General features: G+C 40.1%; 1 protein-coding gene across 1 annotated transcript; it reads right to left on the bottom strand.

Annotated features, from left to right (window-relative positions):
* Positions 1–398: 398 nt before the first annotated feature.
* LOC130102537 (uncharacterized) lies at positions 399–14,818 on the bottom strand. The gene is made up of 4 exons (XM_056268490.1): positions 14,725–14,818; positions 1,420–1,737; positions 975–1,342; positions 399–521 (listed from the first exon to the last, which is right to left on the bottom strand). The coding sequence occupies exons 1-4, from the start codon at positions 14,783–14,785 to the stop codon at positions 399–401; spliced, it is 870 nt and encodes a 289-aa protein (XP_056124465.1). The 5' UTR covers positions 14,786–14,818.
* Positions 14,819–24,993: the final 10,175 nt, after the last annotated feature.

Here is a 24,993-nt window from a genome sequence, read left to right on the forward strand (position 1 = left end):
GCGCGAGAGATCACTTCCGGCGCTTTCCGGCGCTTGCGCAGACCGTAGCGCCGGCGACCTCAGATCACTTGGATGTGGCTGTGGTTACAAGAGGTAAAAACGATATAAATACTGTTCATTTTCTCACACAAACCGCTCGTTTCGTGTCTTAGGCCATCAATGTGTACTTACGTCCCCCACTCCCCACCCTTGTTGCAAGTCTTGTTCATGTAGAGTGTACTGATTGTGTGCTAATGTTGCTGAGGTGTTTTTTTTCCTGTTCCCACACTGTACTCCTAATAGGAGCGTAGTCTGGGGGTTGCCTTTTTTCTCCTCACCTCTCCTCGTGTCATGCTGTATTTTTCCTCTTGAAATAGACAAATGCGACAAATAAAGGCATTATCTTATCTTATCTTATCTTAACTTATAGGGTCTGGGTCATGCTCCCTTAAAGGAACCCCCCTCTGAAAATCGGGCTGTGGTATCCATGCCTTTGAGCTGGAGCTCGGGCAGTGTCTGTAGGGAGTAGTGCTACTTTTAGCCTGACGTGTAAGCAGAAAGGGGCTTTAACTTTGAGTTAATGTGTTGTGCTTGTACAGCCATAGTTGCTAAATCATCCCCTCAGCATGGCAGCATGGGTATTTTGTTCCCCTAGCGCTCTGACGCAGTGCGAGTTCCCTTTCGAAAGGTAACGTCTCAGGTTAAGACTGTAACCTATATTTCCTTAGAACGGGGAACAAGACACTACGTCTCGTCGCCATGCCTCCGGTCTGCTTGTACAGCCCCTTCAGACGAAGAAGTGGATGACATGTTCTCTAGGTGCCCTTTTATACTTCCTGGTCGCGCTAGAGCATGACGTCATGGCTGACGCCAGCCAATATGATTGTCGTGATTATACAGTGTTTCAGTCATCAGTCACACTGAGGCGTTCCCCCCAGCGCTTTGACGCAGTGTCTCGTTCCCTGTTCTCAGGGAACATAGGTTACAGTCGTAACCTGAGGCGTTTTCTCACCTGAATACTTGACAGTGTATGTGACTGAGGTCTTGAGTTGATTTCTGTGAGTAAGCTGACATCTCCACTCTCTGTTGTCATCTTCATTCAGGAGTGTTGTAGTCAGAGTGATGATACAGTGATCTGATGATAATAATATCTGATATCTGGAGTTTGTCTTCACATCAACACCAGCTTGATTCACCCACAACAGCTCAAATGCCTCATAACGAACCCAATCATCACAGGAGAATCCAGTATATGAATACAACTGACAGGAGAGAGTCACAGAGCGGCCTGGACTGATCTCAGTCTCTGAAGATGATGATGATGATGAGGAGGATGATGATGATGATGATGGAGACACTGAAACTGAATACAAGACACAAATCACAGACTCTTCAATCATCATCTGAGTTTTTAAATTGACCAGATAAAGATAAACTTACCATGAAGAACATGCAGATAAACACGTGCATCAGTTCCATGTTTCTGTCCATTCACATTTTGTTGGCAGATGTAAGATCCATAATCTTCTTCTGTGACGTTCTTGATGTTCAGAGAGCAGTCAGACTCCAGACTCAGTCTCTCATGTCTCTCTGTGTCTTTATTCTTTATCCCTCCAGTAATCAGTACAACTACTGGTAAATGACTGTTATAGTAGATCCATGTAGTTGATGTGCAGTCAGAAAGAGCATTATTACAGGCCATAGAGACATTTTCACCAGAACTGATGAACACATGATCATCATCCACTTCACTGGTGCCTGAAACACAGTATATCTCAGTGATCATTATGCTATATAAAAGACTGTAAGTTCAAACATTCATCAGTGGACCACTCCCAGCAAGAGGAACAAACAGGTTTTCACGGTTGCTTGGGCTTAATACATGGCTGCAAAAAACCTGCAATATAAAGGGAGTAAACTTCATTGACAACTTCAATCTTTTCTGGAGTCAGAGGCAACTGTTTCAACAGGATGGCCACCACCCAAACAAATTTGGTTCAAGAGTGCTAAAGGACAATATCTACTTCTCCATCCATCATCCTTCTGCAGTGTGTGCCAATCCACTCAACCTGAATGGCACACACACACCTGGATACAGGATGAATGACCACAGGATTTCACTTCTGCACCTGAATGGACATGCAGTTGACACATGTCAAGTCAAGTCAAGTCATCTTCATTTATATAGCGCTTTTAACAATGTAGATTGTTTCAAAGCAGCTTTACAGAGATAAACATATAATTTAAGGTAACAGAGATTGTTTTGGCTTTATAGCGGTTCTTGAATAATGTTATCTGTAGAGTGGGAAAGGGATCCTCCATAGGGAGAGGATAGTTGACACTTCAGCACTGCATTGTCATCGGGTCCAGGCGAAGCTCCTTCGTCAGATCTGGATACGGCCTGGATCCGGCAGGCTGCGGGAAAACCTCGGGACAAACAAAGACACTAAAATTAGCGTAGATGCCATTCTTCTTATGATGTAACGAGTACATAAGTAAGAGTTAAGTAAGAAAACTTTATTAATCCCTGTAAGGGGAAACTCATTCGCCTAGCCTGACTTCGTCATACTCATATTCTAGTCAGAGGACTTTGATTATGAGGCGTGTCTTAAACGAACCAAGAAGAAAAAAAACTCTGCACTCAATTGGATAGACCTACAACCAATCAGAGCAATGCAGCAAGTGAGTTTTTTATGAGCTACGTAAAGTTTATTTTTATACGCAACAGAACTCAACTACACGCACGCTGGAAGAAGTAGTAAAATAATGAGTGTTGCTTCTTTTACTTGGTCCTCCTTGAGTGCGACCAAAGGAGAAACCACAACGACCACAGGGTTTTCATTGCGTCCCATCTTCTTAGCGACCATCGGAGCCAGCTGATAAAATAAACTTTTGCCGAATCCCGTAGGAAGGACGGCAAACATCTTTCCGATCGACAAATGCCTTGATTGCAGTTCTTTGTTCGTCTTTTAAAATGAATGCACTGTCGATTTCTTTTACAACAGACGCGATAGCGTAATCTCTACATCTCAGTTCTCCAGCTGCAGTGATCTCTGAGGGAAACCAGTTCAACCCAAGCGCTCTTTGATAACGTGATGATTACATAACTGCAGATCATCTGTCCATCATCGTATAAAGCCCACCCTGGCAATTTGATTGGCCCGACTAATTCTGAACCGATCATAATTACTCCTCAATGGAGCGAGTCCAGACCGAACTTCCCGACCAAAAAATGTTGTGGGCGGGGTTCGGGCTGGCATCCAGGCTATCATTCGCCACCATTGCACATTACAGACACCACAAACAAATAAACATTAAAAAAACAGCAACAATCAATACAAGAAATTACACAATTTCATTAAACAACCTAACTGCATTCGGAGTAAAAGACCTTCTAAATCGCTCTGTAGAACACCGAGGCATTACCAATCTTCCACTAAATGAGCTCCTAAGTCCACTAAAGGTACAATGTAGTGGATGACCTTCGTAACACATAATATTTTTTTTAATTTTGCCCTTGTTCTCTTTTCCACAGTAATCTCAAGTGAATAAGGATTAAGGCCAATTACCGAGGCTGAGTTTCTAATCAATTTATTAATCCTATTTCTATCATCTACAGTGATGCTACATCCCCAACAGAGCACTGCATAAAACAAAACACTAGCTATGATTCCCTGATTAAAAAAAACATAAAGAAGCTTCCTACTTACTCCAATAGAACTCAACTTCCTCAGAAAGAATAGTCTTGATTGCGCCTTCTTAAAAACAGCCTCACTATTCTTCTTCCAGTTCAGTTTACTGTCCAAATGGACACCAAGATATTTATAAGACTGAACAATCTCTACTTTCTGACCGTTATTAATCACTGGTTCTATCACTTCTTTTTTTCTTCTAAAATCAATGATCAAAACCTTAGTCTTCTCCACATTCAATTTTAAGAAATTTTCATCACACCATCTAACAAATAACTCAACCTCTCTTCTATAGTCCACATCGTTGCCTTGATTAATTAAACCCACAAGGGCAGTATCATCCGAAAACTTTTGTATACAACATGAATTTTGAGTGTGCCTGTAGTCAGCTGTATACAAAGAAAAAAGAAAAGGTGATAAACTGTGCTTTGAGGGGCTGCTGTTTTAGTTAAAATAATGTCAGGCATTTTATCACCCAGCCTAACAAACTGGTGTCGACGTATATGATAATTCAATACCCACATAATAGTTTTACTATGTAGGTTACAACGCAGCAATTTATCAGCTAAAACATGAGGTTGAATTGTGTTAAAGGCACTAGAAAAATCAAAAAACATAATCCTAACAGAACTAGAAGTTGTTTCCAAATGATTATAAATATTATGCAACATAAAAAGTATGGCATCATCTACTCCCACACCTTTTCGATATGCAAACTGTAACGGATCGTGAAAATCTGACAACTGTCTACCCAGATAACCAAGGAAAATCCTCTCAAAACATTTCATTATTTGTGACGTCAAAGCAATGGGTCTCAAATTATTTAACTACTTAAAATTCACGATCCCGGGTCAGAAAATGTTTTTTATGATGTTCGTACGTTCTTTTTATAGGCTTCCCTATAAGGTATCACCCAATGCTTGGTATCTTTTGAAATCTTAGAATCTATACTTTACAACGAATACCATCACTTTCGGTTTTATGATACATATCAAATGAAATATTAGCTTAAATATGCATTGGTCCCAGGCAAATATTTGCGCTTTATGATTGCGAAGAAATATTTCTACAAATATTTATTTTTTATATATTTCACAAAACAGTCAAATCATATATTACAATAAAGCTCTCATTCTAAGGAATTTGACAATGTAGGTTATTACATTGCGAGACAATCATAGATCGAAATATCTTCAAAATAATCGCGCAGTGAAATAAAATCAAACAGAGGTGACAGATAAAAGTATCACATTCCTGCTCCGATGTCGGCTTCAGTGAGCCACAAACAGCCACATAATCTATATCACCTTTTAGCTTAGGATGTTATCTTTCAAATGAGATCATTTTCACGTTTCTGTGAGCTTTCGTTGTTAAGAAAAAGCTTTTCGAATGAACTGAGAGCAGACAAGACACCGAATCTCCAAGTCATCTACACAAAAGCACCTAGCCTTAGCTTTGCTACTGTTAAAGGCAATACAGATAGTGTATAGATCTAAAAGGAACTAAGCTCGCGTCACATTTCAGACGGACCTTTCAAAAGACGGGATTCCTGTCGACACGGAGGTCGCTCCGTGGATCACTTCCGGGTGACCACTCTCTGTTGACAAAGCGAACTGGCATCTATCCATCTGCGAGTTCGCGTGTGTTATTATAATTTATGAACTGTTTTGATTTCTATAATTGCATCTAGAAAGATAAAAGCATCAATGGCATTGATAAAAGCGATCTTTGGAGGTGCAACTGGTTTGTAAATGGACCATTTGGAGAAGTTTGGAGAGTGCGCATTCTCAAGACTGCGTTTGGGTAAGTTACGTACACCCTATGGGTTTTCAACATTTACAATGTTTATATACATTTTTACCAACATAAAGTTATTGTTAATTTGAAATGTGAAAGCACAGCAACCAAACTGATAAACTATTATTTGAAAATAAATGTCAAATGTTTTGGATATGGAAAGTACAATAGTTCCCAAGTTTGCATAAGTTGAATAAAATGGTCATTTCAGTAAATCTACATTTTGATATTGTGAAATGGATATTATTACAGTGCAGAAACTATGTATAAACAGTGATTTCTTTGTTTCAGGTTCTATTGGAGATTGAAGATGTGGCACTGTTGGCACTGTTGGCACAGCTGGCATCACATCTCCAGGAGGCTGGCCGGTGATGTTGAGGTGATGCACAACACAGGTGACAAAACTGATGTAACTTTTCCAGGATTATTACGATAGTATTATTCCTCACAGCACAGCAAGACGAGGTAAAGTACAAGATTCTTATTAAACTGGATGTTTTATCCAGCTGATGTGGGCGTTTTCATGGCTTGCCTCAAAATTTCCGTTTGAATAGCGTGTGCTCTCAGTGGGCGTGTCACATTAACACGTTATAAGCTATAATTAGGTGAAAGGAAAAAGATTGACATATCTCTCTTTTCATACAGATTACATAAAGTAATTTATATAAAAAACAAATATTCTCAATTTAAAAGAAGATAATTTCAGCTTCATAATGAAAAATCTTTCACGCCTGTGTGACAAGTATTTACTGAGTTACAGTTCATTTTCGGACGCGTTTCAGAATGAACTTCACTGACAGAAGGCAAAATTCGCATCATGTTTATTTTTCTTTATTTGACAAAAAGCACAACACTTTGTTTTTATTGTGAGTATCCACAAAAAAATAGACACTTAACAGGATCTAATGATGTACAACACTTATATGTAAGATCAAAACCAACAGAGTAATTTGAGTCTCTTTTGCACTGATAAGGAAAAAAGTGAGCTTGTCGCGCCTGCGCGATAGCCGACCCCAGAGGGTTAAATTTGATCTGTGTGTGTCTGTGTGTGACTGAATGAATGAACGCACAGATGCGCACTGTTACAGACGAAATATGAAAGACAACATTTCGTTGACTAGTTTTGGATAGATTATAAAGTTTTTACTCTAAAATAGACATCAAATAAGCTTTTGTTAGACAGTTTCTGCTCATATGTTAAATATATAGTATGTTTTGTCAAAAATAAACTAATCAACTGTTATAGTGTTTGTTCCAATGCTAGTATGTGTTTTGTGGCCTTATTTCAGAAACTTAAATTTTATGTTTTTTCAATAACCATGCATAAACATTATTCTCTCAAAAATACAAACATGTACATACATGTTGCTCACATATTATGGTAGCCCTGTTTGTGCTGAATAGAGTGTAATTTCACCTGTGCCATTAATATGTTTATAAGCAACTGAAAAAAGCACAAATGTCAGGGCATGTCAAAACATCTCAAGGACCCCAAAAACACCTTAGACCCCAGAGGGTTAAACACTATCAGCTCTTCCTGTGGTTATTAACTTCCTCTGATCTGATCAACTGAGTGTTGAGAGACGGCAATAGTTGCTGTATAGTGACACTATGTCAGTGCATGATAGTGAAGTGTTGCTTTACATGTGTGTAAAACGTGTGAGAAGTGCATATACTGTGAAGAACATTTTTGCATTATTCTTTCTTTTAGCAGTTTCCCACATGACGTTAAATTCTAGAAATAAATTAATTGCATTATTAGTAATACAATTTGCTACTGAGAACGTTTCCACTATCTATGACTAACTTGTAGAAAATTAATTCTAAAACAGTTTTTAAAGGGCCCCTATTATGCTATTTTAAAGTTTCCTAATGTTGTTGTGGAGTCTCCTACAACATGTTTACGTGCATCAAAGGTAAAAAAAAACTGTTTAATTTCCTCATAATACATCACATTTTCAATGATTCTCAAACGACTCGTCAAATGAATCAATCCCTCTAAATCCCTCCTTTCCGCGAGCTACTCTGTTCTGATTGGCCAGACAGCTCAGTCTGTTGTGATTGGTCTACCATGTACAGCGTGTCGAGAACAAAAACGCCCATTGCCATAACAACGTCAGCTCTGCGTGTCCTGTCCTACACTGTAAACTAAACACAGTAACGAACAATGACGTCGATTTGACCATATTAATGCGAGCGCGAGTACAATGATGAAACGTTGGAAGATCTAGTCATTCAACCCGCACCTCCATCGCAATACGCTAACTTACTCAGTTTGAGGAACATTATAAGATGTTGCAACTGTAATTCCTCACCATCAGCATTAACAAGTGCATGTCCATCAACAAACCAATTATTTTACTTGTACTAATTTATTTACAGAGTATTTTTCTAATATATTGCGGTGAACATGTGGAAACTGTATCAATAACAGTGCATGTATGTAATGTACATTACCCGAGCTCTAGAGTGAATGATGTGATGTAACATAAACGTTGGTAAAACAAATATTTCCTCAAAGTAGTGAGAACGACAGATAATCTGCATTAGACACAGTTTTAGGTAATAGTGGCCCACAGGTGATCAGCAGACGTATTTCAGTAATAATGTGAGTTAGCCAGTTAGCAGGACACCTACACAATATAAAACTCAAAACAAAGTATTTTGAACACCATCTTTCAAGAGCAAGCGGTTTGTGAATCCTGCATTGAACTCCCGAGATTTGAGAAGCAGTCGTCAGTAAAATAAAGGGAACACAGCAAAAGTTTATGATTATACTGCTGTAATATCGTGGTAAAGAATCATTTTAACCACTGATTCTTCACATGCTCATCCTTGGGGAGAGAAAAATAACTGGCTTTACCTTCACATTATAGAGCACAGCACCGTCTTCTCGTCATGACGCTGTCCAGTACGGGAATCAGCTGCTGGGCAATAATACAAATGTTTCGTCTGGACGTCACAACGAAACGGCTTATGACTCATTTGAAAAACGATTCATTTAATTGATTCAGAGTCGACTCTTACTTTTGAAAGACACTAACTTAATATACGGTGCACTTTCAGATTTAAAACTTTGCTGGATGTTTTCATTCACTTAGAGCTATGTTACACACCACATGAAAGGTCATTTTCAAAAATCCATAATAGGGGCCCTTTAAGGTATTTTGAAATGATTAACATTTTTGCAAGACGCAAAATACGTTGCATTGTTCACGTTTCGCAACAGTTTCAAAGTGACATGACCAGTGAGTGGCGCTAAAAGTTTGTACGTATCATCGCAGTTCTGAGTTGAAATGTCCGGTGAGTGGCGATAAAAGATTAATGCTACATCACGTTTTAAAATAACGTACACCTACACTATACCCTAAACCTACCCGATAGTGGTAACAAAAGCAAATGCGACATAAAAACGTAATAATAGCCATGGTATTTAAGATTATTAGCTTTGAGCTCTTATATCATGACTCGTCTTTCACGGGATTCGAACCCAAGGTCTTCCAGCTGAGCTACTGAGCAAGCTTAATAAGTTATCATAAATGTGTGTGAAAACTATAAAAAGTGATTGCTGTTTTACTGCATTTAGTCTTCATTTCTTTTAGAAACTGCAGTAATATGTACATATTGGTACGTATTTTGCGGTTTGCAAAAATGTTGCCACAGGAACGTTTTTCCAATGAGGCAGTGTTGGCTATATTTTATGAATACCTTGGTGTGTCATTATGAAAGTCAGTATGTGTCATCGGCACCATGCTCTGAAGATACTCAAGATGTTTCCACCTTCTAAAAATATAATGAACTTTTTTTTCTTTTGTAATGAAACGGGTCTTGACAGATTTCTTGAGTCATACCGAGAACAAAGAAACCAATCATGCCGTATTCGGATTGAACTTGCTGTCCACAGTAATGGTTGTCTTTTGTGTCTGTCACAGTCAGGGTTGTTTGGACTCGTTGTGTTTCATCATCTGCTTTAATCACTCTTTTGTTGTCATGGACACTAATGATTTTCAGATTTACACGCAATCACTCAATTACCATCATCATCACCTGTATTTGTTTTCAGTTCTGTTTCAGTCTAGTGTCTGGTGTCGTCTTTAATGGATGTGTTGCATGTTACTCTGTTCCTGTTTGGATCACCTGTTGTTTTAATAAAATATTCATCTTCATCTTCGTGTGTGTTTCTACAGCTGCGTGACAGTGCCTTTGAGTTGTGGCTTTGAGTTCTAGTGTTTTCAGAAGCATGTTATCGCTGGCTGTGATAACTCAGTTAGTTTGACCACACTGGTTTAACCCACACACATCTGTGATCATATCTGAACCCAGTTTAGACAGAGAACAAAACAGTTCCTCTTCTTTCTTAAAGTGGGTTTCTGAAGAAAAGAGAAACACAAGAACTACAACTGTCTTCAGACACAGACTTAGATGAAATCTACTGAAGATAAAATACATTAAATCTGTGATCTCAGCAGAGGAGGATTAAACAACTCCACAAACAGCATTACCAGCTTCACTTATTACTAACCAGACTGACTTTATTTCTGTCAGACGTCTACAGAAGTTCTTATTGAAAATTAACAGAGGTTTAGATGTTGATGATTTATTCAAAATGTTCCATTATGGTGATCAGTGTTTCATTTAGTTGGGCAGTTTGACTTTTGGCTTTTTTTGTGAGCTTGTGGTCTTTGTAAAAAAGTATGTGTTTTAGTAAAAAATGTTACAAAGAAAGCCAGGAACAAGGATGATCAGGTGATATAGTTTTCAGCATCATAAAATAGAATAATACACTAATCTTAACCCTTTAGGCGCCAGAGGTTTTTTCCTAAAACGTTCGATTTTGACATTTTAATTTCAAAAGGCTATATCTTAAAAGTGATAAAAGATAGAGACTTTCTGTAAATTAGAGAAATATTAAGGATGACCCAAAGTTTATGTAGGGATTACATTTCCCCATCTAATTAGCATATTATGACGTCATATGGTGGCGGCAATCTTGGGTTATAGAATTTTCATGAAAAGTCACATGTTTAAATGATAAAATGCAGCACTTCTTTCCTCCCAAAATGTCCATCACCTTCTGTATGCTATATTGCACAATACTGAATGCTCAGGTATATAGTAAGTAGTAAACAAACTGTGTAAATCATTACTAATAAATGGTAGAAACAAACCGAATGCATGTAGTGGTTGCCTTTTGCTGTAGAGATTTTCCATTTACTAAATACAGTAGGCACTCTGATTCCATGTATGGGGCACATATATATTATTCATATGACATACAAACACAAGTAGACAAGACCTGTTTAGTTCAAATGCTCACTCGCGACGGCAAGGCACAGATCATGAGTGAGATGATACGAGCAGCGCGGCCAGATCTGCCTCGAGTGTGCACAGCTCGGACTACTGTCATTGTCATTGCGACTCCCCACCCTGCCTCCACATCGCCTCCTAACTGTCCTATGAATACTTCGACCTCGTCTAACATACCCAGTGGTATTAGACAAAGTCTCCAACACAATACTGTCGCCGCGATTGCGGAGAGGCTCTGATAAAATGGCTCACTCGCACACTTGCTCCGCTTTTGATCGCACTGATTCAATGCGCTCTAACTCGAAGATTTTGTATAGAAACATGACGTTTTTTTGATTCGGGGATGAAGTATGACATGTCTGCCATCCAGTGGAGGGGAGGTCGAACGAAATTTGACACCCAATTTGACAAAATCGGCCGTTTTATTCAGTGCCGCATCTTGTCGAGTAAACTCGACCGTGGCGCCTAGAGGGTTAAAACAATTATGGTAGTTGCTTCAGCGTTCACTTCAACAGGGTTCGAATGGAGGAAGGAGTGGATATGATTCCCAGCTTCGAAGAATTCTTCACTAGACTCCGACAGAGAGAATAAAATGAGTATACTTCACAGCTTTAGCTGGCTCTTCACAGGACTCAAGCAGAGAGAAGGAAGGTCAGTAGACTTTGCGACATTAGCTGGCCCTTCACTGGCTCAGGCAGAGAGAAGGCGAGTACACTTTGCAGCTTTAGCGGTTGTTCACAGGACTCAAGCAGAGAAGAAAGGTGAGTACACTTCACAGCTTTAGCGGCTCTTCACTGGACTCAGACAGAGAGAAGGAAGGCGAGTACACTTCGCAGCTTTAGCCGGCTCTTCACTGGACTCAGACAGAGAGAAGGAAGGCGAGTACACTTAACAGCTTTAGCCGGCTCTTCACTGGACTCAGACAGAGAGAAGGAAGGCGAGTACACTTCACAGCTTTAGCGGCTCTTCACTGGACTCAGACAGAGAGAAGGAAGGCGAGTACACTTCACAGCTTTAGCGGCTCTTCACTGGACTCAGACAGAGAGAAGGGAGGCGAGTACACTTCACAGCTTTAGCGGCTCTTCACTGGACTCAGACAGAGAGAAGGAAGGCGAGTACACTTCACAGCTTTAGCGGCTCTTCACTGGACTCAGACAGAGAGAAGGAAGGCGAGTACACTTCACAGCTTTAGCCGGCTCTTCACTGGACTCAGACAGAGAGAAGGGAGGCGAGTACACTTCACAGCTTTAGCGGCTCTTCACTGGACTCAGACAGAGAGAAGGAAGGCGAGTACACTTCACAGCTTTAGCCGGCTCTTCACTGGACTCAGACAGAGAGAAGGGAGGCGAGTACACTTCACAGCTTTAGCGGCTCTTCACTGGACTCAGACAGAGAGAAGAAAGGTGAGTACACTTCACAGCTTTAGCGGTTGTTCACTGGACTCAGACAGAGAGAAGAAAGGTGAGTACACTTCACAGCTTTAGCGGTTGTTCACTGGACTCAGACAGAGAGAAGAAAGGTGAGTACACTTCACAGCTTTAGCCGGCTCTTCACTGGACTCAGACAGAGAGAAGGAAGGCGAGTACACTTCACAGCTTTAGCGGCTCTTCACTGGACTCAGACAGAGAGAAGGGAGGCGAGTACACTTCACAGCTTCATAGCTTTAGTGCTTCTTATATATATATATAAAGCACTGCAAATCTCACAACTCACAGAGAAGGCGCAGGCATGAGGTCTCGTCCACCACTCGCTGATGTTAAGCTAGCTGGTGATGATCAGTTGAAATTCACAGACCACATTGCTAGAACTGCCCGGTCCTGCAGATTTGCCTTGCACAACATTAGGAGGATCAGGCCCTTCCTTAAAGAGCATGCCACACAACTCCTTGTCCAAGCACTTGTTTTATCCAGACTGGACCATTGTAATGCTCTCCTGGCTGGTCTTTCAGCTTGCTCTGTCAAACCTCTACAATTGATCCAGAATGCTGCAGCCAGAGTAGTCTTCAATGAGCCGAAGAGAGCACACGTTACTCCTCTACTCACACAATTGCACTGGTTGCCAGTTGCCGCTCGCATTAAATTCAAGGCACTGACGTTTGCCTACAGAACAACCACTGGCACTGCTCCCTCTTACCTAAACTCATTACTTCAGACTTATGTGCCATCCAGAAACCTGCGCTCTGCTAGCGAATGTCGTCTTGTGGTACCATCTCAAAGAGGCACAAAATCTCTTTCTCGGACCTTTACCATGACTGTTCCCTGTTGGTGGAATGATCTGCCTAACTCAACCAGAGCTTCTGAGTCAGTAGCCACTTTCAAGAAACTGCTGAAGACATATCTTTTTCGGCAGCACTTGATTCAGTAGAATTAACACTTTCTCTTCTAAAAAAAAAAAAACTAAAAAAAAAAAACTGCACTAAAATTAAACTGAGAGGGGTTATAGCACTTACTTATTGTTGTCCTTCTATTCTGTTAGTTTAACTGCTTCTATTGTTCTCATTTGTAAGTCGCTTTGGATAAAAGCGTCTGCTAAATGAATAAATGTAAATGTAAATGTAAGCTGGGAAACAGCTGTGAAGCACAATTCACTCAATGTAGTACAGGTCCTCCAGCGAACTTTCACTCACCATACTATTCCATACAATTCACAGGGACGTCAATTGTTCCATAATCGGGCTAGAGTTCGACACTTATCTCACCCAAGGTACTGACTTCTTTTTAGCTTCTCCTTAGCTTCTCCCTTTCTCCTCCAGCCCGTCTTTCTCCTTGCCCGAGTCCAAATCTCTCTCTTTCTCCTCTCCCACCCGAAAAACTCGACGCACACCCTTGGACTCAACCACAATACCCTTTTATACTCCCCTATTACAGCACGCACACCGATCGCCGCTCTGATCTTCTTCCTCCCGCACCTGTTTGCAACTCCACTCATCAATCCCATCATTCCCCCATTCACCTGGAACCAGCAATCCATTGGTCCCCCGCCGAAAGCACTCCCCATAGGAAACTCCGGCCGGAATCAAAGGTTCCGCTTTAACAGTTCTGCCTCCTTCCTAATCCTCACCCGTGACACGAGCTCTTAACGCATTATAGTCCTTCACGTCTATTGCAATCTCAAAGTTCCGGCCAGTTGATAATACCTAGAATATCAGAATTGACTGCTGGCGGTAGATCCTTTTCCTATTTAGCACCAAAACTTTGGAACAATCTTCCTACCATTGTCCGGGAAGCAGACACACTCTGTCAGTTCAAAGCTAGACTAAAAACACATCTCTTTGACCTAGCATACACATAATACATTATAGACTTCTATAATTCAATGTTAGGCTGCATAGATTAGGTCAGCCGGAACTGGGAACACTTCCCTTAAATCCTGATTTACTCGTTACATCATAAGAAGAATGGAATCTACGCTAATATTAGTGTCTTTGTTTATCCCGAGGTTTTCCCGCAGCCTGCCGGATCCAGGCCGTATCCAGATCTGACGAAGGAGCTTCGCCTGGACCCGATGACAATGCAGTGCTGAAGTATCAACTATCCTCTCCCTATGGAGGATCCCTTTCCCACTCTACAGATAACATTATTCAAGAACCGCTATAAAGCCAAAACAATCTCTGTTACCTTAAATGATATGTTTATCTCTGTAAAGCTGCTTTGAAACAATCTACATTGTTAAAAGCACTATAAATGAATGAGGATGACTTGACTTGACTTTATCAGAGAGCTGTTCAAATCACTGACACACTCTTAATATGAAGATCATTCTTCATCATCAGATGTTTGAGTGACTCTATGTCCAGTATCAGGAATAATACAGTATGATCTGTGTGTATCAATACACAACTCTGAGATCACAACATGAATGTGTACAAGAATAAACTGAGCATGTTCAAATGAACTCTTTCCAGACTAATTCCACTAAATGTGTTTAGAGAAAATACAGATTTCTTTACCTGTGAGAAGTGAAGAGAGAATGATCAGTCCCAGCAGACACAGATCACACTTATCAGACATTTCTGTTTCTGTCAGTCTTCCTCTTCATTATATATAGCTACAGCTCCTCCTCTTCATTATACATAGTTACAGCTCCTCCTTTAAACACTATCAGCTCTTCCTGTGGTTATTAACTTCCTCTGATCTGATCAACTGAGTGTTGAGAGACGGCAATAATTGCTGTATAGTGACACTTTGTCAGTGCATGATAGTGAAGTGTTGCTTTACATGTGTGTAAAACGTGTGAGAAGTGCATATACTGTGAAGAACATTTTTGCATTATTCTTTCTTGTAGCGATTTCCCGCATGGCGTTAAAATCCAGAAGTAAAATAATTGCATTATTAGTAATAAAATTAGTTTCCAATGTCCATGACTCACTTGTAGAAAATTAATTCTAAAACAGTTTTTAAAGTATTTTAACATCAGCTCCAGTTTTGTGAAACAGAAAGTATTTGCACATGAGCGTCTGTAAAGCAGATATTAAATGTCTTCAGGAAGAGTTTCTACACATGGATTATAATGTTCAGCTTTACTCTCTCCAGCCCTTTATTAACACTACAAACACCAAATGCCAGTCATTTTCCCTTTGGCCGGTGGATTTCGCAGCGTTACGAGCCGCTCTGACGGGGGATAATTCTCGGTCAGCTGGTTGTGTGTGCTGTGACACAGACTGAGCTGTTTTGAATTTAATTTGCTCTAAAATGCTATGTTGCAACTCTGGCTAATTTGAAAAACGTACCTGGGGCAAAATTTTTGCAAGATGCAAAATACGTTGCGTTGTACAGGTTTCGCAACAGTTTCAAAGTGAAATGACCAGTGAGTGGCGCTAAAAGCTTGTTTAGTCTTTTTTTCTGTAACAGATGAATGTGAATGTGGCAACGTTTTATTACGTCGAAGTTTGTATGTATCATCGCAGTTCTGAGTTGAAATGTCCGGTGAGTGGCGAAAAAAGATTAATGCTCCATCCCGTTTTAAAATAACGTACACCTACACTATACCCTAAACCTACCCGATTGTGGTTACAAAAGCAAATGTGACATAAAAACGTAATAATAGCCATGGTATTTAACTTTAAGTGTCACCGGCCCACCGGTGGGCCCAAATCCATTACATTTTTAAAACAGTAATATCCTATACTAAACCTAAACTAATCTTGACAAACTATATATCATTTGAAAGCTTACAATCTCTAGTTTCCATATTTGGTGATTGACTTTCAAAATAAATTACAGAGGAGCCGTAATTTATCAATTTGCAACAAGAATATTTGTATACTCCTAAGGCGTGTTTAGACCTTTATTTTTGAAATAGTGATGAACATGAAAAATCATGAAAGAAGGGTAGAAACCTCAGTTTGTTTTCATGCCAAGAGTTCAAAAGATAACATCCATTCAATTATTTTAGAAAAAAAAAGGTTTAAAAAATGTTTAAATATGAAGAAGAAAAAAATAATAGTTTCACCATTTGTGAGGTGGGGGTGAGCTATAACGCACATGTGTGTTCTTTTTATGTGATTATTAGAGGTTGAATTCATATCAAAATCTGCCAAACTTCTAATACTACTTCTAAATAGGATGTCTACTTCATAAATTGTTTGAAAATTGTGGAAATAATGGTTCATATCACTCAAAACACATATGGAAATGGAGGCGCCCTTATATGGGCAGTAATGGAGTCTGGTTGTCATCTAGTGAAAAAGTTTGGTACTGCGCCCAAACATAATTTTTTGAGATATCAACCTAAAATTTTAAACACAACTTGTTCAGAGTTTGGCTTTGATTTATTTGCAGTTTTAGAGTCGGCCAGGTTTTGAAAATATATATTTTATATAAAATATAAATAATATTTTTTTTTTTACATTGTACATTTTCATAGTTCACTGTCATAACTCAAACTTCTATAACTTTTTTCTGTTTCACTTTCTTAATTTATTTCACTTCTACAAAAATCTGCCAAATGTCTTCTTTAAAACAATACCATCTTATATCTATATACCAAAGCATTCTTGAATTACAACCATTTAATTTCGAAATGTGCATTTTCATGTCTATTCAAAAAAGGGGCGGGTGACACTTAAATAATAATAATAATAATAATTCATTACATTTATATAGCGCTTTTCTTGGCATTCAAAGCGCTTTACATAGAAGGGGTAAATCTCCTCAACCACCACCAATGTGCAGCATCCACCTGGATGATGCGACGGCAGCCATATTGCGCCAGAACGCCCACCACACACCAGCTTACTGGTGGAGAGGAGACAGTGATGAAGCCAATCAGTATATGGGGATGATTAGGAGGCCATGATGGACAGAGGCCACTGGGCAAATTTGGCCAGGATGCCGGGGTTACACTAGCCTGGATGCCAGCCCGAACCCCGCCCACAACATTTTTTGGTCGGGAAGTTCGGTCTGGACTCGCTCCTTTGAGGAGTAATTATGATCAGTCAAAAAATGTTCGGGCCAATCAAATTGCCAGGGCGGGCTTTATACGATGATGGACAGATGATCTGCAGGGACGTAATCATCACGTTATCAAAGAGCGCTTAACTGGTTTCCCTCAGAGTTGACTGCCGCTGGAGAACTGAGATGTATAGATTCCGCTATCGCGTCTGTTGTAAAAGAAATCGACATTCATTTTAATAGACGAACAGAGAACTGCAATCAAGGCATTTGTCGATCGGAAAGATGTGTTTGCCGTCCTTCCTACGGGATTCGGCAAAAGTTTAATTTATCAGCTGGCTCCGATGGTCACTAAGAAGATGGGACGCAATGAAAACCCTGTGGTCATTGTGGTTTCTCCTTTGGTCGCACTCATAGAGGACCAAGTAAAATAAGCAACACTCGTTATTTTACTTCTTCCAGCGTGCGTGCATTTGAGTTCTGTAGTTGACAACTGTGCTATGCAAAGAAGTTGACTTACTGCGTTGCTCTCATTGGTTGTAGGTCTATCCAATTGAGTGCAGAGTTTTTTTTTTCCTGGTTCGGTTAAGACACGCCTCATAATCAAAGCCCTATTGAGCAGTATCAGACTCACATTCTGACTAGAATATGAGTATGACGAAGTCAGGCTAGGGTTACACCCCTACTCTTTCGAAAGACATCCTGGGATTTTTTTGTGACCACAGAGAGTCAGGGCCTCGGTTTAACGTCTCATCCGAAGGACGGTGCTCTTTGACAGTATAGTGTCCCCGTCACTATACTGGGGCGTTAGGACCCACACAGACCACAGGGTGAGCGCCCCCTGCTGGCCTCACTAACACCTCTTCCAGCAGCAACCTGGTTTTCTCAGAAGGTCTCCCATCCAGGTACTAACCAGGCTCAGCCCTGCTTAGCTTCAGTAGGCAACCAGTCTTGGGCTACAGGGTGATATGGCTGCTAACTTAAAGGTAAATGGTAATAGTAAATGGACTGCATTTATATAGCGCTTTCACAGACCCAATGGCCACCAAAGCGCTTTACATATTGCCTCACATTCACCCATTCACACACTCATTCATTCACCGATGGCGGTGTCTGCCATACAAGGCGCCATCCAGCTCGTCGGGAGCAGCTGGGGTTAGGTGTCTTGCTCATGGACACCTCGACACTTGGTCAGGTGGAACCAGGGATTGAACCACCAACCTTTCGGTTCGTAGACAATCTACATGAACCACTGAGCCACTGCCGAAGGTACAATATGCAGGATTTTTTCGCCACCAGGGGTCGCTACCTCTTACAATAACAAAAGTGTATATTGATGACGTATATTCCTCATTAAGTGTAATTATGGATCTTGTCGTCAAGCTGATGGATCTTTTATGGATGAGTGAATACATTGATGTTTTTAACATGACTGTGGTATGAAGCAGGGCGCGATTGCTAGACGTATAACGTTACCAGCGCCACACGCAACGCGAGTCCCACGGATATAAAAGAATAAGGACATTTCATTCTACCGAACTACACGCAAGTGCTAAATTACTCGCACAGGTCAGTTTATTAGACGAATTAAACTTGAGGTAACGAAGAGCTGTTTCACTTGCTCTAACATTTACACTATCACACTAAACGGCATTAGTCTGGGTTTCCCCCTGCTGCCTTCCCGCAGCGCGATTTTATTCACGCTGAAAGGCAGTATAGATACCATGGACCAAATTTTCGCCTCATTTAGGGAACCAATCACAGAACGGGGAGGGAGCAGCAAGACGATGACGCGTCTATGCGACACACCGATTGCAGTTTGTTTATACCTATGGATCAAACATGGCAGCAGACGCGAAGTTACCTTTCGATGCAGCCTTATGGCCGTTTCACACATAGGTTTCACACCGCAAGCGTGAGCGGCATTTGAGCAGCGCGTCAGCGTAACTACATCGTCACTGCAGCTGCAGACGCGCGAGAGTATTCACACTGGAAGCGTTTGTACAGTGTCACAGCAGCGGCTCCAAAGCCGTTAGCCTCATAACATTTAAGTCATTTTGTGTTTTTTCTTGTTTTCCAAAGACATTGAAATATGACTTCGGCATTATATATAAGCGAGCAATTCTTTACAAAAACAACTATACATTTGTTTTTAGAAGTTGGTCATTTTATAACATTGATAGTCTTGAAAGTTTGTAATGGGGAGGTGTACAACATTCGCATATAAGTTAAATGTAATACAACAAAACAACCCAGAAAATGGCTCCAATCTATTAGTTTCAGTCATACTTTCGATGTTTACAAGACCGCAACTCCGCGGATAAAAAACAAAACACACAAATAAACCACACACTCGGGTTTGATTTGGGTTGTGCTATCCTGTCGCTGTCTGTGTGTTAACGTTACATGAACTAAAATAACGTTTATATATAATATTTTCTGGCTAGTTTACTTTAGTTTTTATATATATATATAATACACAACTTTCAACCAAACTGAATAATTAAAAATAATTAATAATTAAAAAGTTTTTACCGGGTAGCCTAAATCTTCTATAAATATTTTAGAGTCTTTATTTTCTTTTATTTGCCTACTCAAGTTCTTGTTAAAACTCACTAGACATGCTAATTCTGTGCATTTTGGGCACTTTTTGTGTGAAATCACATTTATTTTTGTCCATCAATAGTGTGCTTTCACTTTAATTTAGCGTGAGCAATGCAGCAAAAAACAGATTCGAAACCCGCCGCTTCACTGCTGCACACGCGCCGCTCCTGCTCGACGCTCACGCGCTGCTCCCGGTGTGAATGCACTCATTGATTAACATGCACGCCGAAAAAAATACGCGCCGCTCACGCATGCGGTGTGAAACGACCGTTAGATACACGCCATCGTGTAGGCTACACATAAATCTCTGACCCATCGGCCATCGTCGTCTCCCTCGTCTAATTTCTGTCGCTCTACATACGTCATCTGGTATAATTGAAACGATTGGCTATGAGCTACGTACAGGCGCATTTGATAGACATTCTTAGCACCCAATAAACGGCTCTGGGCATTCGTAAACCACGCCTTCAAATACGAGAAAATGAACATGTGGTTCCCAGACCCAAGTCTCAACGAGAATTGGGTCTGGCGTTAGCCAGGCTAAAACGGCATTTGAGTGTGTTGAATGTAGTTAGTTAGGCTGTTTGTTGTCTGTATGAGACTAAGTAAGCTAGATCAACATTAGAATAACATACACTCTAAAAACTGCTGGGTTGAAAACAACCCAATTTGGGTTATTTTATAACCCAGCTGCTGGGTCAAAAAGGGTCTCACCCAGCACTGGGTTATTTTAACCCAACCAGTTGGGTTATTGATTTAACCCAACATGTTGGGTTATGTTTTCTACCCAAAGTTGGGTAGAAATTACTAAATTGTTGGGTTGAACTGACTAAACAATGGGTTGAAGAATACAACCCAAATTATGGGTCATGGGTATCATTTGGATTAAAAATTACTTTTTTCAATTAACCTTTGCATTATGAAAGCAACTTGTACAGTTATTTTATAAAATTAAAGATAATATTCAAACCATTATATCAATGCATGTTTGTATTTCTTATTTACCAATTAAAAGATCTTCAATAGACATGAGTTGGTCTTTAAACATTTATTTATTCATTTCATAAAGAATTTACAATTTAAAATGAATTCATTAGCAATTCATTAAAAATTAAGTTCAAGTTCATTCATATAGATCATTTACAAATTCGCCCAAAGTGCTGCACAATATCAGAACCAGAGAACACCATTTAAAAACAATAAAAAGTATATAGTTAATAAAACAAACAATAGAACAAATATTGAATGCAAGAATGCAACAAATTTACAACAATCATGAAAATTCATGGGGGCGGGGGTTAAATGGAATTAAATTGAGCCCGGAGAATTTTGACCTCATTTGCCTCCTGTCCGGGGATTTCAAAGAGCGCTGTTTGGATAAACTCCCAAACTTTGCTGCAAACTTTGGGGTATGCGATGTCAAAAACAAAAAAAGCCTTAAAGCAGACATCTACAGCTCCCAGAAGGGAAGGGTGCTCCAGAGCCGTCCCATTGATGACAACAAAGGCCTGGGAGCACTGATGCCCGTCCCCCAACATGAGTACAAAGGGGTACTCTGTGGGTGCCTTTATCAGGTATTCCGCCAGGTTAGTTCCAACCTTTAAGAAAAACAAAACAAAAGGAAGTTGTTTGAACAGGTCAGGTACTTGTAACAGCAACAGCAATATCACCAGAGTTGTCATGATTTTACTTAGCTTCATAATAAGGAAGAAAAATCAATTCAAGTAAAAATCATTGTAACTTACAGGCTGAACATCAATAAAAGCCCTTCTGAGCTCAAGGTGGCTGGGACAGTTTGGCTGTCCCAGCCGCTGGGACAAGGCGGCACAGTTTTCTGCCAACCTTGTATACCCCGGTTGGCAGCAACACCGGGAGCAGCTGCAACGCAACCTCCCCTTGTTTGTCTGTAAAATATATATGATAGATTCATCAGTCAAATATAACAGTACATTTATCTTATGGTTGGAGGGAGGAAGATTTTTCACAATATAGGAAAAGTGGGTAACACTTATTGTTTTCCCTGGTAACTAACCAGTAGTCCCCTAATAAGGCTGAGTTGGGCGTTCATCAGTAAGTACTGGTTAACTGATTAGTTCCCTAGTAAGTAACCAGTATAGTTCCTGTTAGTTAATCTGGTAACACTTTACAATAAGTGACACTAGAATGCATAGTTACTAGGGAACTCCTTAGGGAACTAATCAGGAACTAAGTAACTAGTAACTAACCTAGTAACTAAGCATTTTTTGTGTACCTTATTGTACATTTACATTTATTCATTTAGCTGACGCTTTTATCCAAAGCGACTTACAATGGCTATATATGTCAGAGGTTGCACGCCTCTGGAGCAACTAGGGGTTAAGTCTCTTGCTCAGGGACACATTGGTGTCTCACAGTGGATTCGAACCCGGGTCTCTCACACCAAAGGCATGTGTCTTATCCACTGCGCCATCACCACCCCCACACTGTATTGTAAAGTGTTACCGAAAAGTGTTCGTTCATTAATTGTTTGCAATACAGTAACAATAAACAATATATAAGCAGAAGAGAAGTCCCAGTGTCCCACAAGCGTAAACCTCAAATCAACATTCTACAAATAACATTACCTGCTGAAAGAAGATCAATGTTTTTTGTGATCTCCGTTTTTTCCTTTTGTGCCAGATTTATGATCCTTGGGGCGAATAGTGTGTTCCAATTGGCTGTCAATTTGTCTGGGGCCTCGGGCTGCAGCATCACAAAATCTTGGGATATCTAAGTCCAGGAAAAGTGCAGGAAAAGTAAATGATTTAGTAAGCAATGGGACACAAATATTTAACAGGGTCACACATTCGATTTGAGATGCAAGCTCACAATTCCGGGCGTGTCCACTAGACGTGGAAACTCCTGCATTATGTTCACCACTGCCTTTGTTCCATTTGCCCGGATCCACTTGGCCCTGTAGATGGCCGTCTCCTCCATGTAAGCAGCCACCTGGCTTTGTGGCCACACATTACTTTTCAACCACTCAGTCAACTGGACCGCCCGGTCCCCGCTTATAATTTGTTCTGTAATCATCAGAAAAATCAATCAATTCCAACAAGCAGTGATCGATTCCAAATTAACTTGTACACTGGTATGTGGAGATCTAGGCACCCTTCTGAGGATTCATATCTCTACCTACTGCAACATTGAATGTCTGTTTGAAAAGCACTCAGTACTCAGATACAACCAGAAAATAAATGCTATGAATTTTTTTCAGGAGTGTAATTTATCATGAATCTTCAGGGCCCAGTATTTTAAAATCTGAAATCCACATCAAAATGATCAGGATTTCTAAATCCCATCCTGATCCATGGATCAGAGTTCTCTATCAGTATTTCAAAACTTTGCTAGATTAGATTAAAATGATCCTGATCCTCTCAGATAGAGATTTCCTAATCCATACCGCCCCCAGGATCACAGACAGGAAACAGGAAGTGAGGTGTAATTTAGAATCTAAAGGCAGTGAGTTCAATATAATTCCTTCAAACGTACAAAATAAAAGTCATAAACTAGTTTTCTGTTGCATAAAGTCAGTGTTTGCTCAGATTCTCTCAGCTTAAGATCAGATCTCAGTGAAATCCAATCCACCTGGATTAATCCTGGTGGATTATGTTTGAAATACTGGGCCCAGGAGTGCCAAAACTTTGGCATGCCACTGTAGGTCAAGTCCAAAAAGTTATTTAAAACAGCATTGAAAATTATTTCTATCTACTCTCAGTTGCATTGATATTAACTGGATTGAAATTCAAGGGCAAGCCATCTTACTGTACCTGGTATAATCCTTAGTGGCTTTTGTGGCACTTGTGCTGCTGGCCCCCGCTTGCCACTTCGGATTCTTTTTCGGACATTCCGGAGGCGCTCCTCCAGGAATCCCGTGGCAGGTTTATGGTGCCTCCCAGGGGTAAACCATGCATCCTCAAGTTTAGAAGGTAGAAAAGGAATATATTTAGCTTGACAGTAATTTATAAATACCAGTAAGTATTTTTTATTTCAGACGCAAAGGTGGTCTGTAACAAACAGACAGACAAAACAGAGTAATGAATACTACAAATGTCTCCCCAGTGCTTTCAGACACTACTCTGATAAGGTGTAATAAAAACGCCCAGTTCATTTTTTGAGTCCATGACTGTCATTATATGCCAGATAATTTCTTGTATTTGGCTGTTGTCTATTTCCACCACAAGTGATCAGTTTAGACTAAGTTTATACAATTGGCTTTAAACAAAACTGTTTTAACAATATCACTACACATTCCAAATTCCCGGGCAACTTTTTGTGAGTGTAAAATTGTAATGAGGATAATAACTTTACTTACATAGCCTGTGCCTTGGCAGTCGCGCAAGCTTGTGAACTGGTCCACTATAGCCTTTGCCAGCATTGCTTTGGCTCCTGAATTTGGACTGGACAAGAACAGGAGTTTGAAATTTTGGGTGTGGCAGTTCTGTTTTATATACAAGATCTGTCTTGTTTATTCACTTATGTGAAACACATAACACTCTGAATCAAGATAGAGAAGAGAGCTGAGAGTTAAACCAGAGGGAAAAAATGAGAAGTACCTAACCTAAGCATGATTATGGTAGATATCACGATCAGCTATGGCAATAGGGACTAGTTTAGTACAAAAAGTAAAGGGATAATAATAGGCGCTTCAAGGAACGAATGAAAATAGTTATCAATACGAACAAAGGTAACAAGTAGCTGCTTACGGATGGGGTCAGGGTATTGGAAAGGGGGATAGCAAGTAGTGATCTTACTTTTCTCCGTAACGTTCAATTAAGTGAGAGACGAGGATCCTGACCATCAATCTCCTCTCAGATATGGAAATGTGCTTGTGTTCATCTAGACTCACAACCAAGCTTTTCCCTTCAGGTGTCTTATTGAGGACTTCACGGATATTCTGCCAAAAAAAAAATATATAAAAAAAGAAGTTGTTAACTCTGAAGTTAACCACACTTAGTCTCCCAATGGTCAATGCAGTTTTAGTCTTTTTAACAAGTGAACTTACAAATGTTGCTCCAAGCTCTTCAAAAACATGGGTAGTGGGCTCTAATGGCAATTCCAGGGCTGGAGTGGCACCAGCCGGTTCAGTTTGAGGGTTTGAATCCTTTAAAGAATGTAAAAGAAATAATGACTATTGCACCAAGGTGAAATGTAGACATGGAATAAATTGGTTAAATTGTTCTAAACAAAAAAGGCTAAGTTGT

This window comes from Rhinichthys klamathensis, unplaced genomic scaffold (genome assembly GCF_029890125.1).
Source record: "Rhinichthys klamathensis goyatoka isolate OS25496 unplaced genomic scaffold, OSU_Roscu_1.1 h1tg000274l_1, whole genome shotgun sequence".
NCBI lineage: Eukaryota > Metazoa > Chordata > Actinopteri > Cypriniformes > Leuciscidae > Rhinichthys > Rhinichthys klamathensis.